At 36.5% G+C, this 18,333-nt stretch overlaps 1 protein-coding gene across 1 annotated transcript in view; it reads right to left on the bottom strand.

Moving 5' to 3' along the window:
• LOC113178212 (protein O-mannosyl-transferase TMTC1-like) overlaps window positions 1-18,333 on the bottom strand; it is a 115,955-nt gene that overhangs the window by 6,501 nt on the left and 91,121 nt on the right. The window contains 1 exon segment of the mRNA XM_077799070.1: window positions 1,320-1,525. Coding sequence (XP_077655196.1) covers window positions 1,320-1,525 — 206 coding nt within the window.

Raw genomic sequence — 18,333 nt, 5'->3', positions numbered from 1 at the left:
ACTAGAAGGCAGCAAATGCAGAATAAAAATCAATTTAAAAGGAAAAGCCTAGAGTAAACCAGGCAACATCAATCTAAAACTAGTTCCATAAAACACAACACAGTGAAACAGTTGGATTAAACTAAAAGACAGGGCTAAAACAAGAAACCATAGTTTGGGACCAGACATGTAGTGGGGGAAAGTGGCAAAGGTACAATTACAAAGATAGCAAGAAATACCTTTGCTAGTTAATAATTCTACACTTTGGTAGGAAATTCAACAAGTCTTGGAATATTACTAGCAAAATTTTTTCAAGCCGTATTATTTATAAGCCAAAAACCAGCAAAACATGAAGTTAGAAAGAGATCATAACACAATGAAAAAAAAAGAATTTGTAATTCTTCGCATATGCTTAGCCCCCTCTAAAAAAATAATAAAGAGGAAAAAAAAGTAACTTCTAGAAAGAAACTACTTCAAAAGATCTACTGAGAAATCAGAAAAATCAGAAACTTTTGTGGTAAGAGTGGTGAAGGGTGCTTAAAATTCCTTATATATGAACAAAATGGATACCAGTTAAAACAAAAAGTGTTTTAAATCTATACCTGCTGAAATCACAAAGTTTAGCATCAAAAAATAGTTTGTTTGTGTTTTTTTTTTGTTTGTTTGTTTTTGTTTCCTGGCAAGAATTCTGATTTTTCTTAGTTAAAGATAAATGTCTGTTTTTAACCAGAAAAGGAAAACCTCCACTCAGAATTAAATAGTGCTACTTCCTCGGCCCTAGCAAGTAGCTTTACAATCTCATTATTAAATATCTAATATTCTTGATATTGACAATATTATTCTGACTTTAAGCAAATCATTTTCATTTCTGGACTTTATTCTAAATGTATATTTAGACCACAAATACATCTCTCATTAATAATTTTGGAAGATGAATCACCTACCAAGACTTATTTTTTTTAAATCTCCACTGTTCTTAATCTAGTGTTTCACTTAATTCATGGCTGCTGCCTTCATTGAGTCTATTAGCATTAACAATAAAATAAAATACTAAGTTGTTAACGTGTAGCAAGACCATATGATTCTGTTACAAATATATTTACCAGGTATAAAAACATTCATTAGGCTCAGGTTTAAAAATAATTCAGTTTACAGTTTCAAGAAGTACACAAATCTGTTATCCCACATGATACAATTAACAAGTCAATCAAGTCCAAGATATTTGTTAAATGTTCACCAAGCCAAAAAATGTAAATCTGTTTAATGAAGCCAAACAGACTAAAAGTCAAAGAAAACAATGCTCAAATCACAATCAATTCTAGCACCATAGAAGACTTTACCATCTTCTTCTATGTCAACTTTCTCTGCTTTTGAGCAATCTTCCAGGTTTACCAGTTGCCTAGTGGCACAGACCTGCTTTAGGCCAAGGAAAAGGAAAAGTATTAAAGGGACAATCTGTCCCACCACAGCATCTACTGCAGGAGGTCGATTTTGCAATTCAAAAAGGATACTCAGTCCTATTATACACATCTTCCGATCATGATGCCTGCAAAATTTGAAGGGAAAAAAAATGTAGACATGAGAAGTGCAATAAAGGACAAAACCCAGAGAAATTACAAAAAGAAATGTTCAAGGCAAACTCTCCTGTTTATTCATTGGGATTGTACAGAAATATCTCCAGTTTTCTGCTATATAAAATCTTACATTAAAAAGTTTTATAAATCATTATTATTAAAGACCCATGGGAGTCTGCAATTAGCATGGTGAATCTTGCTGTAATACCAACTTATGACTAATGTAAATGCTACATTTGAGTGTTGGCATAATGGGTTTTGTTAAAGCAGAAAATTCTTATACAATGGAAAACCTGGAGAGTTCCCCAGACTCTTCCCATTAGACTAGTCCTCAAGTTTTCTTGGCACAGGTATTGTACACTAACATCAGGTGCCAAAAGCTGTTTCAAAAACTCAACATCCAATAAGCTGAGCTTAATAGATCTAAGTAAATCTACTAGCATCCTCTGCTATAACACGGATAAGGAACTCTTTTTATTAAATTATTTATTTATTCTAATTTGTTATACACAATGGCAGAATGCAATTCATTTCATATTACACATATGGAGCACAATTTTTCAAGTCACTCATTGTACACAAAGTATTTTCATACCATTCATGTATTCATACGCATACTGAGGGTAATGCTGTCTAACTCATTCCACCATCATTCCTATCCTCTTGCCTCCTCTCTTCCCCTCCCTCCCCTTTGCCCTATCTAAAGTTTCTCCATTCCTCCCATGCTCTGCACCACCCCAGGAAAATTTAATTCTGAAGGAAAAGATGTTTGACCAATTTATATTAGACATATTTTTCTATATGTTCCCTTTAAATTGTCTAAAACTAAAGATACCAAGAACTAAAAAACTATTATATTAGTAGAACTACTTAAAATTGCAAGCACGAACAAAAAAAGTCACTTGCAGTGGTTCAATTCATTTAAAATGAGATTATAATACAACAACCTCATGAATACTTTACAAGCTTCTGTTATTCCTCATTATTTGCCTTTCTTGCTTCATTTGAGTTACTAATGGCCAAGTCATATGACATAAGAGAAATTGTACTTGACCTGAAGTTTTTCTCATTCTCAAGGTACCAAATTAGTAGAGCATACTAGTCAAGTGGATCATAGCAGGAAAGATGATTAGTCAGTGGGTCTCTAAAGAATCCAAGGAAGCACTCTCCAAGGATACCCAGTGTATGCAAAAGCTAAGAAAGACTGTATCTTTGAAAAACTGCTTATTCATGTTGACAAAGATAAGACTACCAACTACATAACTTTGCATGAACAAATTTCTAAATCTTTGTCAGAGATAACTTTAATTAAGCACACTTTTTTGGGGGGGAGGGGTGGAGGGGGCTACTGGGGATTGAACTTGGGGACACTCAATCACTGAGCCACATCCCCAACCCTATTTTGTATTTTATTTAGAGACAGGGTCTCACTGAATTGCTTAGCACCTTGCTGTTGTTTTGGCTAGCTTTGGAGAATGTTTTTCCCTTGAAAGTTTCATAGACAAATATATATGAGGGACAAATTCCAGGCTTCTACTAGTAGAAAACAGGCAGAGCATCCTGTAAGTGTGTTCATTCAGTCCTACTCTACCATCCTAACCCAGGCCTTCACTATCACCCACCACATGGTAGTGTACTGATCATTTCTACCCAAGGGTCTACTCCCTTCAGCAAAATTTTCTAAGTAATAACTTATAAAACTTAAAAAATGTTCCCAAATTAAGACAGCAAGCAAGCTCAAATTCTAACATAATATGGCCATCAACATGTGTTGGGTGCCTTGAGATGGGCATATGATAATGAAGGACCTTACTTTTCCTGTGTTTGAACCATGCCCCCTGCCGTTTTTTTTTTTTTTTTTTCCCTAGCAATATTGGAGATCAAACCCAGGGCCTCATGCATACTAGGCAAGCACTATACCTTAGCTATATCCCCAGACATAATTTGTGTTGTTTTCTTTGTGGCACTGGGGAATGAACCCAAGACCTTGTACATGCCTGGCAAATGCTTTACCACTGAGCTCCATTTCCATCTCCTGTGTTTAAAAACTAGGAGAGTGTTTCACAGATAGCCAAACTCTTCTACAGAGGCAATCTCTAAGCTAAAATTAATAATCTTTCTGACCACATTTGAGAACAGGCTCCTTTGAGAGCTGAAAAGAGCTAAACATCCCAGGACAGTATGTAACATCTTTGGCAGACTGGTATCCTCCTTAGAAACCTGATTGCCCCTAGAATGTCTGCCCACAGACACATAATAGTCATAGCATTTAGACCCTTAATTTTTGCTGCCTAAGATATAATGGCACACAATAATCAAAAACAAATGGGAAGGGGCTGGGGCTGTAGCTCAGTGGCAGAGCACTTGCCTAGCACATGTTGAGGTACTGGGTTTAATCCTTAGCCCACATAGAAATAAACAAAATAAAGGCTTTCTGTCCATCTACAAGTATAAAAAAAACTTTTTTAAATGCAAAGAGGCTTAAATTCTTTCCACTTGTTTGTACTGTTGAAACACATTCATAATGCTCTAAAAATTAAACATCGTGTTACTAATATACCAAAAATAGCTCCAATGATATGAAAATTGATTTTGTACATAGTATCCTACATATATTTATATACGTAAACTTCCCACAAACAGAAAGTCAATATGAAGTCCAAAAGGCACACCTACCCAATAAAATAATCTGTATTGTTCATCCACTGGTTTATAAACTGTACAGTGATAGTTCCAGGATTGTGAGGCAACTGAATTCGGTCTAAAGTATGTAGCAGCAAACCAGGGTTATAGTACAAGGAAGCAACTGCAACCTGAAGACACATCATACAGAGTTCACGAGTTTTGACCCCTCGAGTTAATCTCTCCAAAACAAGTTGAACAAAGAGAGGAATGCACTAAAGAGTAAAAAGAAGAGTCAACTATATACAGAGCAACCAAGTAACTTACAGAAAGCTAATGTTGGCAAAGAGTAGTATCATAAGTCTTAATGACAAAAACATTTTTGCTTATTTAAATTGTTTTTAGATATTTACAAGATTTATATGCTCATAAAATTCACAGAAATTAAGTAAACACAACAACAGTCTTTCAGCAATGCCAGGAAATCTGCTTTCTTAAGTGAACACTGGAGTTCATGGAAGACTGTCCAGTAGAGTCCACACTCAAATGGTGACAATAACCCATGGGTGAACTCAGCTAGATAAAATGATGAAGGTGGATTTTTCTTTGATTAATCAAATTGAAAATAAATGATTGGGACTAAAAGTAAGTATGATAATCTCAGTATGTCTCTTGAAAACAATTTTACATGAAAGATGAAAAAGAAGTGGTGAACCCCACACATTAAAATAAAATGATCTAATTCCAATGCTAACTCTGTTTCTTATTCAGATGCAGAATATTCCTGGTTCTAATGTAATGGCACAACACACATGATTTTAAAATATATTAAAAATTATTACCCTGGCCAAATAATTGGTTGAGAATCAGTGAAGTCACAATGGAAAATAAGCCTGAAGAGCTCTTTTTGAGAGGTTTTAAAAGTAAATTTTAAGTAACTTAATAATACATACAAAGCCAAGAGGAATCAAAGGAATCTTTAAGTTTTAAACTAGTAACACTAAAATTACCCCCTTACAGTATATTAAGACAAAACTGATTATGGAGTCAGGTTGGACAAGTTATACAAATCCACAAATAAAGCACTGTGCAACTACAAGAGCAGTGCAGGAGAGCTGCTCGTACCACTGTGGAGGGTGGCCGCCAAGAGAACAGCGAAAAACATAGGTAGAGTGCACTACTGTCTATGTAAAAAGCAAGGAAAGAATGAATTTAAAATGAGGGGAAATAGGGAATTGCAGTAAAGGTAAAAGGATCAGTGAGGGAGGCTAGACTCCTCTGAATATACCTTGTTTATTAAGTTAGACTTTAGAACTGTGTATATGTTCTATATTCGTTAATTTTTTTTAAAAAAAAGCAAACCCTAAAAATTCACATTAATTGAAGTAAATGAATAAGCCAAACAGGGATTATTTTAATAACTTTAATTTAATGATTTGACTATATATTGACTACATGTATATATTTGTATACTCCTAGAGTATGGACATACCTTGGGTGAAAAGAGCTACCAAAAAATCCTGAACTGTTAATAGTAATCACATATTGATGATAATAATGATATAATTATTCTGAGACTATTGTTTATATTAGTGGAATAAAGCACATAAGTAATTATGATAATAACTATATTTTTTGGTGTAGGAGATAGGATCAATTAGGTTAACTAAAAATAAAGAAGCCCTGAATTTTAATTAGAATAGAAACATTTACATATATCTATGTGTACTAAAGATGCACAGACTAAAAAGAGAAAAAGGTACTTCAGCTTTTTTTCATAGAAACAATGATCAACTCAATATTGATGACTATACATAAATAGCAGTAAGATATATATTATATATGAATGTTAATATATAATTGATACATATTACATCATCAACATACTAGTATATTAATGACATACTACATCTACATAGAGAGAAAATGTGCATTCATGCATAATGAATATCACTTATGCCCAGCTTATAGTCTTGAACTACCATTTCCCAGGGTAGGGCAGTCTAGGACAAGAAATCTAAACAATGAGCCTGGAACAGCTAGTCCTACCAGATAATAGGAAAACTACCAATGACTATCAGAGTTATATCAAAAGGATTCATAAGGGCTGGGAAGATAGCTCAGGGATAGAGTGCCTGCCTAGTATTAGTGAGGCACTGGGTTCAATCTCAGCATTGCATATAAATAAATAAAAAAGTCCATCAACAACTTTTTAAAAATCCAAAAAAAGGGACTCATAAGACAAATTCAAGAGGTTCCCACTGGCCAAAGATGACACATCTTTGTATACTTGGAATATATTCAAATACCTCAAACAATTTGAATTCATAAGTTCATAATGATACAAATCAACAGAATGAAACAAAAACCATATAATAAAACACTTCATTGGTCATCTCTAGAAGACATCAAGAAACAAAAGTATTATCTTGCTGGGCACAGTGATGCACACCTATAATCTCAGCAGCTCAGGAGGCTGAGACAGGAGGATCCTGAATTCAAAGCCAGCCTCAGAAACAGCAAGGCACTAAGCAACTCAGTGAGACTCTGTCTTTAAATAAACTACAAAATAGGGCCAGGGATGTGGCTCAGTGGTCAAGTGCCACAGAGTTCAATCCCTAGTACCCAAGATAAAAAGTATTATTTTGAATCATGGCAGAAGAGAGAATTAACATACTTAAATACTCAAACTTTCTCAGGATAATCTGATAATTTATGAGAAAACATTTTGTTTTATAGAAATATTTCACATAATAAAGGAAGAAGGAATGGTAATTAGAATATCACTTTCAACACCACTAACCTCAGAGGATAGGAGACAACTAGACATACTGTGCTTCCTAGGAGAAATACACATCATCACCCATGACTTGTTCTTGCCTAAAAGTGAAACCTGAGTCTAACCCAGTCTCTAAATTTAACTACCACGTGACAGGAAATTTAGAGAAATGGAATGCCAAGGTAATGTGTTCCTTAATAGATAGTGAATGCACTGTCTATTCACAACCATTAGAAATAATCTTAAGTCCTCAGATTTCTGATTAAAAATTCTCTAATACTATCTTCCCAGATCCTTCTACCACCCAGTTTTAGGAGTAGAAATTCACTATATCACTTTAGAGATTTTTGGTTGCTGACTTTAAATGAACCTACACAGATAAACAATCCTCTTATTCAACTCTTCATTACCTACAATTTTGCTCCAAACTGAAATTTCAATTTTTTGCACTTTTTACAATTCTTCCTAATTTGCTGATAAACAAAGCCAAGATAGGCCAGTAGTTCAGCAGAGAAAGCCCAGGAAGGAGACAGCCAAGAACAACTTTCCTGGGGAACAAGAACAACCCTCATGGGGACAAGACAAACCTCAGAAGAACCTGAAAACAAAAACTCAGCCATTACAAATGCTTAAAGAATAAAGGAGGGCTGGGGTATAGATGAGTCTAGAGTGCTTGCCTAGCAGGGGAAGCCCCTGGGTTCAACCACCGTGAAGGAAGATGAAAACATTCCTAAAGGAAACTTTGATTACAATACCTCAAATATAGAATAACAATAAAAACAGACATTTTTGTTTGGTTCATAAACCGGCACTGATGGGAATTTCAAAATAAGAGTTTCTAAACAATATTGAGAACTGCAAAATGTATAGAGTTAAGTTTGTGGCCACGATCATTTCAAACGGTCCCTTTATTAAAATGACAGCCACAGTACTCAATCTTCACAATACATACATACACACATTAATTTTGTGATAACAGATTAAATACTGAGAAATGTGTTCTCCTTTTTGCATTTTACAAGAAAGTCCTCCAAATGTGAACATACATTTCATTTTATTACATTTTTGGGAAAATCTGTATGTCCCCCTTTGAGATTGGTGCGCGGGGGTGGGGTCATTATAAACAAATAGTTTAAGATGAAAACTCAGTTTTGGATTCTTTACAGTGACTGTCAAACGGATCATCACCTAAAGCCAAAACTGAAGAAACAGTTCTCAATTGCGTGGATATAAGTACACACAGGGAAAACAGCTTATGGTGTTCCAGGACACATTGTAATGAAGATACATTCTCAGAAAAAAGAAGGAAAAAAGAACCACCCCTCGGGGCTGGGGATGTGGCTCAAGCGGTAGCGCGCTCGCCTGGCATGCGTGTGGCACGGGTTCGGTCCTCAGCACCACATACAAACAAAGATGTTGTGTCTGCCGAGAACTAAAAAAATAAATAAATATTTAAAAAAAAGACCCACCCCTCAAGATGGCATATGGGGATCTGAGATGAAGAGGACAGGAGAGGTGGGAAGGGGTAACTGCGAGTGGGCTGCACACAGGAAAGTGTGCCAGAAAGGAAAAAGAACCTACTCATGGATGACAGTGTTCTGCTTTGGCAGAGATGAGACAAATATAATAATTCAAAAGTATTCTCCGTCCATGAGCACGTTCTCATGTAAATCAATAACCTCAGTGCACACCTACTTTACTCTCTACAGAGAATGTTCAAATCGTTATTAGTTGTTGTGCTCAGGTCTTTTTCATTCCTACTGATACATTTACAAAGATATGACTGCACTTTCAAAGCAAGACAACTTATTCTTTTTAAGAACTCTCCTTTCTCCTTCCTTTTCTATAATCATATGTTCATTTTATTCTTATTTCTTTCCCTCAACATCCTTTTCATCTCACTTTTTTCTTCAACTCCTCAAAACAGTTTCCATCTCCTGTTGTGTGCTCTCTGCCATTCTCAGGAAAAATACACACTCACACATACATACACTTAAGTCTTGAGGACTAATAAAATGAGTTATTCTCCAAAGTCCAACTCAACAGATTCCAAGGACATAATCAACATGATCAGTCATTGGTCAGGATGAAATAATCACTTCACACCCACTGATCAAGTCACAATAAAAAAATAGATAATAAGATAGTAAAAATTACTAGTGAAGATGTAGAGTAAGTGGAACATTCCTATGTGACTGGTAGGATATATCGACTGGTACAGTCAGTAGGGGAAAGAGTTCAACAAAAGACAAATTTATGCTCTGTATATAATTTGGCATCCCTTCTCCCAAATTAAAGTACTTGTATGAGAATGTATATAGCAGAATTACTCATAATACCCTAAATGAAAACCACCCAAATGTCCATAAGTAAAACGTTTATAAACAAAAGAGAATACTACATAGCATTAAAAATAAATGAAAGTACTTACCCATACAATAAGGAGAACAAACATCAAAAACATTATGCTAAATTAATTCTGACACAAAAGAACACATATTTTATTATTACATTTATGTAAAATGTCTAGATGAGGCAAATCTACCAAGACAGAGAATGAATGGGTGGTTGCCTGGGGCTGAGATTGAAAGTGAGAAATGACTACAAATGCCCATAGGGGCCTTTGAGGGATGGTGGGAATGTTCGAAGACTCCAGTGTAATAAAATATGCACAACTTTATAAATCTATTTTAAAACACTGTATTGTACATTTCAAATACATAGATTATATAGCATATAAATTATACTTCAATAAAGTTTAAGAAAGAAGATATTCTATTAGTATCATTTTCATATGGTAGTGATAAATATTATCATGACAAGTTATCTATTCAACAGATAACATTGTAAAGTTAGATAAATATTTTCATGGAAGAAAAATCTGACAGACTGGACAGAAAAAGGTTATTAAAATGCCCAGCCAGATTCATAGCATGTTAAGTGTTATACTTTAATTCTCTTAGCATTCATACAGCATACTGAAATATGCCCTTCATGTAGTATGCTCCAGGTAAAAAATTCATCAAATTTATAGCTTTCGGATATTAATTCTATTCTTTTTATATATTAATGGGTATACTAAAAATAGATTATTTTACATAAATGCTTTAAAAGTATAAATCAAGAATTACTGGCAGTTTAACATTGGCATTATTAAGAAAAAGTGGTATTTTCCCACATTCCTATTGTTTATATTTTTCTGTATATATTTAACAGACCTTTTCACACTGTACCATAATGGGTCCATCTCCATGTCTGACTCACTACATCTGTGTAAGCTTCTTGCAGGAAAAAGAGATATTCTCAATGACTTGCTCACAGCTCTGATGTAATTGTTGTTCAGTGAATCTTTGTTGAGCCATACATACATTAGTTTCCCATGGCTGCTATAATATTCTTGTGCAAACATGGTGAACTAAAAACATAGCAACCTATTTTCTCAAGTTTCTGAAAGCCAGAAGTTCCAAGTTGGGGGGCCACACTCCACTGAAGGCCCTAGAGAACACTCCTTCCTTGCCTCTTCCAGCTTATGGTGGCTTCAGGCTCTTCTTGGCTTCCTTGGTTTGTGGCCACATCACTCAGACCTGTGAACTGCCTTCTCCTCTGTGTGTCTGTCTTCTTCTCTTCGGTCTTTCAAAAGGACACTCTTTCTTTTTAATTTTATTTTTTAAGGTTTTAGATGGACAGCATGCCTTTATTTTATTTATTTTTTTATGTGATGCTGAGGATCAAACCCAGTGTCTCACACATGATAGGCAAGTGTTCTACCACTGAGCCACCACTCCAGTCCCAAAAGGACACTCTTGATTGGAGTTAGGGAACACTAAAGTAAGCCAAGATGAGCTCATGTCAAGATGTTTCACTTAATTACACCTGCAAAAACCCTTTTCCCAATGAGGTTGCATTCACAAATCCCAGGATTTGGATGTGGCCCTTTCAGGGAGCTGTTGTTTAATCCACTGTACTATATAATCTGAAAGTTAAACTGAAGTCATTTTAAAGACTTGACAATAACCATTTCAAAATTAAACAGTTGGGCTGGAATCTAACTCAGTGGGAGAAGTCCAGCTTATCATGCATGAGGGCCTGGCTTCAAACCCCAGCACGAATATATAAAAATAAAAAAATTAAGCAGGTTTGCCACCTCACTGATTTACTTTTAATGGGGGAAAATAGTTCTTTTATTTTCCTTTTTTTTTAACTTATGTCTTCAATTTAAATTACAGAAGCAGATTTTGTGATGTATTTGACTATGGCCTATTGAAAAAATAGGAAGCAATCTTTTCCATCACTGAAATAAATCTAATTCACTGCAGCATGAACCAGCTTCACCTTATGCTCCCATGGTTTCAGATTTTTCCAAATTTCTTCTCTTGAAGGATAGAAGTTATTTTCTGTAACTACGGTTACTTTCCAGTGTTTTTCCAAAGGAGGTATGTTTTAATATATCCGGGACTAGAGTATTGTATTTTAATGGATTGTGAAAGGATATAAAAGGACATTTTGCTCTTTATCTCAACATCTCATCATGGCCCTCAGTATCAAAAGCACTGTTACCTACTCCATCATGTACAGAGGCATTAGTTTGTGTCTGGGGAAAGGATGTAACCAGCCATGCACATCTGGCTCTGAGTCACTGTAGGCTACCCGAAGACAGAATCCAATCCCACTGCTTTGATGGAGAACAAAGGGAGAAAAAATAATATTCTGTTAAGTGTGTCAAAAATGAGAATAAATGGAAAGATCAGGTGCTTTTGAAACCTAACTTCTAGATATGACTAGAACTCAAAAGTCATCAACTCCAACTACCCCACCTGTGACTTTGGGACATCATCATATTATCATACATTTGCTACCTATTTCTCAGGCTGATTTTCAATGATATGCTAAGAAATTCACAGAAAATGAAAAGGGATATTCTGACCTACAAAAATTTGAGGCTACCTCATTAATGCCAGCATTATTCTTTTCCCCAATTACACCACACTGTGTCTACTTCCACGTGATCTTGAACCTTCCTGTAATGCACATTTTCCAAGAAAATGAAAGGAAAGGACAGTGGGTATTAAATTTCTTTTATAGGTTCTGCCTCATTTTTTTCAAAGATAAGCTTGTGATGTCATCCCAATTTAAATGATGCAAATATTGCATTGTACATTGAAATGAAAGATTCAAATAAACCTAAAAATTAATAAGCATCATTTTAAAACCCTATAGTTTTTGCTTGTTTTCTCTTCTTACCAAACAGGATTTAAAATCTGAAGGCGTACACGTGTTTCATCAAGCTACGGCTTTATTTTTTAAAGTTTAAAAAATATATATGCTGATGTTTTCCTAGGACTATTAAAATGTTACATTAGATTCTCAATAAGTTTTATTGGGGTGGAGTAAAGCAATGAAAAGAAAAAAACTGTAATTTATGAAGGAGGTATTTTGTAGAAATTAACATTACTTATTTTAAAATGTATATATTTTTTCATTTCCTCATTTATAATTTATAGTAGAATAAAATATAAAGAACTGAACTTATTAATAACTGACATGGAAGAGAAATTATTCTTATTTAAGGAAAAATGAAATGATAGGATGTAAAAGGGTTTTGGGAAACTATGAAAGTCTGTAGAAATGTACTCTGTCTGATAAATCATCCCCATTCACGGTAAAAAGTAGATTTGTAAGCCCCACAAGAGCAAGAGACTTTACTAGCTTTGTTTACCAATTTATTCTTAGAACTTCGAGCTTTTCCAGGCATAGAACAGGTTCTCAATACCTATTTGTCAAATGAATGAATACGAAATGAAAGAGACCAAGAGTGCAGCTGCACAGACCTAACTTTGAATCCAGGTCTCACGGTGTACAAGCTAAACCTCCCCATCCATCCCAGCCACTGGCACCTGGTACAGCATCTGCCCTGAAAGCTCTTTTACCTTCCCACAGTGCACCCCACCTCCCTCAGTTACACTGTAAGCCTCTTTCTGCATCCCCAGTGTTGTCCCCATGAGACTCACAATTCTGAAAGTGTCTGAGGATGACAACGATGATTGGGATAGAAGGTCTTCTGTAATATTTAAGGGCCATAATGTCTGAAGTGACTACCTTTTACAAGTGACCTAGTGTATTCACCAATGTCCTCCAGAGAAACAAAAGTGAACATGTGGGTACATACACAAGGAGGTTTATTATAAGGAATTCACTTATGTGGTTACGGAGGCTAACAAGCTCAAAAGATAGGGGAGTCAATGTCCCAATTTGGGTCTGAAGGCAGGATGATCTGATTTTGCAGATGAAGTACAAGGACCATCTGCTAGAAGGCAATTCCTTCTTGCTCCAGGGAGGCCAGCCTTTTTCTTCTGTGCAGGCCTTCAACTGATTGGATGAGGTCCACACACTTACAGACTGCTTTACTCAAATTCACAAGTTTAAAAATTAATATTATCCAAAAACACCTGTTCAGAAATATCCAGAATAAGGTTCGATCAAATATTGTAGAGTACCTTGGGACAAGTCAAGTTAATAAACAAATTAACCATCATACTTAGTATATGAGTCTCATCATGTCTGCTCTGGAGATGTCTATAAATAAACTGTATCCATCATTTCCATGTTTCTAAGCGGCAGAATAACTTCATAGAATAGCAATAAGAGACTTTTGTTCTTTAGTTGCTCCGGTAAACTATCTGACTGACACCCCCAAAAGCAGGCACATTTCAGTACCTAATACTCTTGCCTGAGACAGGAACCCCTGGTATTACTCCTTTGTAAATCCAAGTCAATATCTCACTAGTCTTTTTGCCTGATTTCTAGGCCAGGGGTGGGAGTGACTATCTTTAGTGAACCCCAACAAACCAGCTCTGTTTACTTGGCCCAAACATCAAGTGAAAAAATAATGATGAGGTAGGAAAAGAATGTACTTAATATACGTATTTTGGGAAGACTATGGACTAGTGTCATCAGTCCTGTCTTTGTGGGTACTAACATTAGCTTCAAATTTAAATAGGGAAGAACTGGGGGAGGGGACAAAGGTCTGCATAATTAAACAGATTTGGTCAAACAGTGGACAGGCTGATCATTATCTCAGTTCTGGTTCTGAGACCATCCTCATCACTCAAATGAGCCATCCCATTCCTACTGTGAGATGACTATCACTTCTTAGCAGGGTCAGCTTCATCATGGGTTGATGTGTCTACAAGGTTCACTGTCTCTGGAAGGTTTAGGGCAATGGCTGAGGACTTCTAGGTACTGTTTCAAGGGTCTGGAACAGAATGTTGTAAAAGCTGGCAGTTAACAATCTGTTGATTATTATGTCCTGCAAATCCTGAATATAACTTAGTTACTCTTATTTTGGTGGCTTCATCCTTGAAGGGAGAAGAGACAGGTTAGGTAAATATAGGAATAAATAACCTTGTCTTGTTGACAGACATTTCCTAAGTGATTAAATTGTTCACTGTGCAGAGCGGAGCAGGAATCTGACTATAAGTTTAAGGTAATAAAGGAGATGCCAAGCTTTTATTCAAGCTTTTAGTCACCCATCAAGCATCAAGAGCCCAAGTTAAAGAGTCAATGCTTTCAGGAAAAGTAGCCTCTAAGTCTCTGTTTTGGTTTTGCCAGAGTATGAACAGATCTTCACTATGCTACAAATCTGAGTATCTGCACAGTTCTCTGGAGCCCAATTCTTATTTTTAAAGTCAAGCAAGAAATAGGGGAAGAGAGGGTTAACATTTCATTGCTGAAACCAACCCTCCACTCTCCATCTGTGAACAATTAGGCTTGTCAGCATTCCCTCCAGGAAACTCCTGCTGCTTTATTAGGATGAATGGGAAACAGGATTTTGACTTTTTGATAGGTGAGGTTATAAATCTACTATCAAGACTGGGAAAAAAAAAACAGCTGGGTTTATGTGGACAAGCTGAATCTTTAATTATGGACCCCACAAGATGTTCAACTTCAGAATGCCCTAATATGTTCCAAGGCAGAAGTGGAAAGAGATGGAGGGACCAAGTTTGTGTCTAAGGATTTACATTATATAGAAGAGCAGGTAATAGCTGTGCAGAACAAGGTCCCTGAATATCCCAGGTGTGTCAACTTGGAAATATTTGCTACACACAATTCTTTTCATGCCTTCGCAAAATTTTATAACTGTCTGAACTTCAAGTTTAATTTTAAAATAATCTTTGATGTAAAAATGGATAATCCAGTTCTGAGAAAATAGTATGGGGGAGGCAACTTAAAATTGAATTTTGGTGCATATTATTTAAAATACACACACACAAACACACACTATATTTATTATGTTTTATATATATATATATATATATATATATATATATATATATATATATAATTTTTTAAAATAAAAAGTTCCAATTAGAAAAACAAAAATCTCTATGACTAATTTGAATGCCACTATGGAAGGATTCCAAATTTGATTGAAAAATATTAGAAAAACTTAACTGATTTCACATAAGGTAGAGCAGAAAACTTAGAAAATAATGCTCAAATGGTTGTTTTTGAAGTCAGTCCTTTCACCAGCCTATATGACCTCCCTGCTCAATATAACTCATTTTTGGAATGTGTGATGAAAAGGTTTTAAATTAGTGAAATATTTGGTCAAAACCACTTCGAGTTGTTCATCTGGTAGCTTTGATGCCTCTTTTTCAAGAGGCACACATTTCTCTTTAGTAAAATTCACTCTACATCTGACAGTGTTTTATCTGGTCTCCTTACATCCAGTTTGCCCCTCACCTTTCTAGTCAAAAAAGAAATGCAAAGACAAGAGCATGTTTTATTAGTACTGTATTCCTCACAGTACCCTGTCCACAGAAGTTTTCAAAAAGTGTTTACTGCATTAAATTCAAAGTCTCTCATTATATAGAATCCAGTGCCCACTGAGAAACTTAAGACATAATCTTTCTGTACCTCCTATTTCTCTTCTGTAAAATGAGAATAAAGATATTGGACCAAAATATGTGACTTATTAAACTCAATGCCAGGCACATAATCAGCACTCAGTAAAGGTATGTATGTATGTATTCAGGTACCTGGAATCAAACTGGAGGCCTTTCACATGCTAGGCAAGCACTCTACCTCTGTGCTACATTCCCAGCCCTTTTAATTGTTTGCTTTTAAAGGACAGGGTCTTGCTAAGATGCCCAAGCTGGTCTGAAACGTGAAAGCCTCTTTCCTCAGCTTCCAAGTTGCTGACCTTATAGATAAGTGCCACCATGCCCAGTCTCTGTAAAGGTTATTTTTAAACAAAACTTTTACTATTCATTGTCATGAGGAGAAATTGATAAAACATACAATTGCATTAAGTAAGGCTCAGACACTTTACAAGTTTAAGGAGTTTTTAAAAAATGATTTTAAGCAAACTTCCCAGCTACATTTAAAGATTAAAGGAGTTCTTGTTTAAAAGTTCAACTATTTATAATAAGATACGTGATCCAAGAAGAAGGCTGCATTCTATGTCGCTCTGTGACCTGGAATTCAAGCAGTGGGAATACTATTTCTCTGAAAGTTATTAGAGGGCCCCTGAGAGCTGCTCCTGTGCAGTAATCCCGGATGCCATGCCCATGCAGGTCGCCAGGCCTCAGCGTAGCACAGGACTCCTGGCCACTCACATGAACAGAAATCCCGGCACCACTCCCACAGAAGACCCTCATCTACCAATGTAGGGCTCCCCAGTCGCCTCTATCTTGGACACTGCACCTAATGCCTTAGTCCCCTGCACATGATAGCCTGCACCTGGGGACATGGCACAGGATCTGTAGATAGCCACCAGCCACAATACTGCACATCACAGAGCTGCATCTCTGACCATGCCATCCAATGCCACCACCCAACCTGCAACACCCAGCCCGACCCAATCTGACACCCCATCCCTGAAAGCAGCCACCTCCTCTTGGGACACCTTTGTTGCCATCTTTAGTTGGAGCAATTCCCAGCTTGGGACACCGGCTAGGGCCTAGAAGCAATATCAAGGTACCTATAATCCCCAACCCCCCTCTCCCCCACAGTCAATAACCCAGCACAGTGCTTGTGGCTATACAGCCCATCCGGAGCTCACAACCTGGTCCTGAACTGCCCAATATAAAACAGCTCTCACAACAGGTGCACAGCCCCCAGAGTGCAGCCCACAAAACCTCCAGAGAGAGAGGTTCCTGATTAGGAAGGAGAAAGGGAGGAGGTGAGTGAGATACACTGTAAAGACAAGAGACCAGGAACTGTGAGGTCTACAGGCACTATAAGGAGATGAGAGTAGGCAACCAAATCACACAAGTGAGCCCCAAAGAAGATCCTGGGGATGCAGTCTCCCATTGGGGACTGGCAAGAACTATACCTGACTTCCAGGAGCTCCAACCCCAACACCAACCCTCCTACCCTACTAACCTTCACCATCCTGAGGATGAAGATACCAGCAAATAGCATACAAACCCACCTACTGGATGAGAAGGGAAGCAGGAAAAATACTGATCTCCAACAAAAACAATCCTTGATTTTCCTTCAAGATTTTTTTCATTTCTCTTTTTTTATTCTTTTCTCTTTCCCTCCCTCTCCCCCTCCCTCCCCCCTCCCTCACATCCCCAACATTTGTGAAACCAAGTATTTTTCATGGATTAGGCTATGGAGAACTGGGTTGTCTTAATAGTATATTAGAGTTGAGTTGTATATTCTTTTATCTTCTATCTTTACATTTTTTATTTTTCTTAATTTTTATGTTAAGTAGTAGCCAACTTCTTTTTTTTATTATTGGTTGTTCACAACATTACAAAGCTCTTGGCATATCATATTTCATACATTAGAATCAAGTGGGTTATGAACTCCCATTTTTACCCCAAATACAGATTGCAGAATCACCTCGGTTACACATCCACATTTTTACATACTGCCATATTAGTGACTGTTGTATTCTGCTACCTTTCCTATCCTCTACTATCCCCCCTCCCCTCCCCTCTCATCTTCTCTCTCTACCCCATCTACTGTAATTCATTTCCCTCCATGTTTGTTATCCCATTCCCCTCACAACCTCTTATATGTAATTTTGTATAACAATGAGGGTCTCCCTCCTTTTCCATGCAATTTCCCTTTTCTCTCCCTTTCCCTCCCACCTCATGTCTCTGTTTAATGTTAATCTTTTCTTCCTGCTCTTCCCCCTGCTCTGTTCTTAGTTGCTCTCATTATATCAAAGAAGACATTTGGAATTTGTTTTTTAGGGATTGGCTAGCTTCACTAAGCATAATCTGCTCTAGTGCCATCCATTTCCCTGCAAATTCCGTGATTCTGTCATTTTTTAGTGCTGCGTAATACTCCATGGTGTATAAATGCCACTTTTTTTATCCATTCATCTATTGAAGGGCATCTAGCAATTGTGAATTGTGCTGC

The sequence above is a fragment of the Urocitellus parryii genome, chromosome 5 (genome assembly GCF_045843805.1).
Source record: "Urocitellus parryii isolate mUroPar1 chromosome 5, mUroPar1.hap1, whole genome shotgun sequence".
Classification (NCBI taxonomy): domain Eukaryota; kingdom Metazoa; phylum Chordata; class Mammalia; order Rodentia; family Sciuridae; genus Urocitellus; species Urocitellus parryii.
This window is presented reverse-complemented; position numbering and strand designations above follow the sequence as displayed.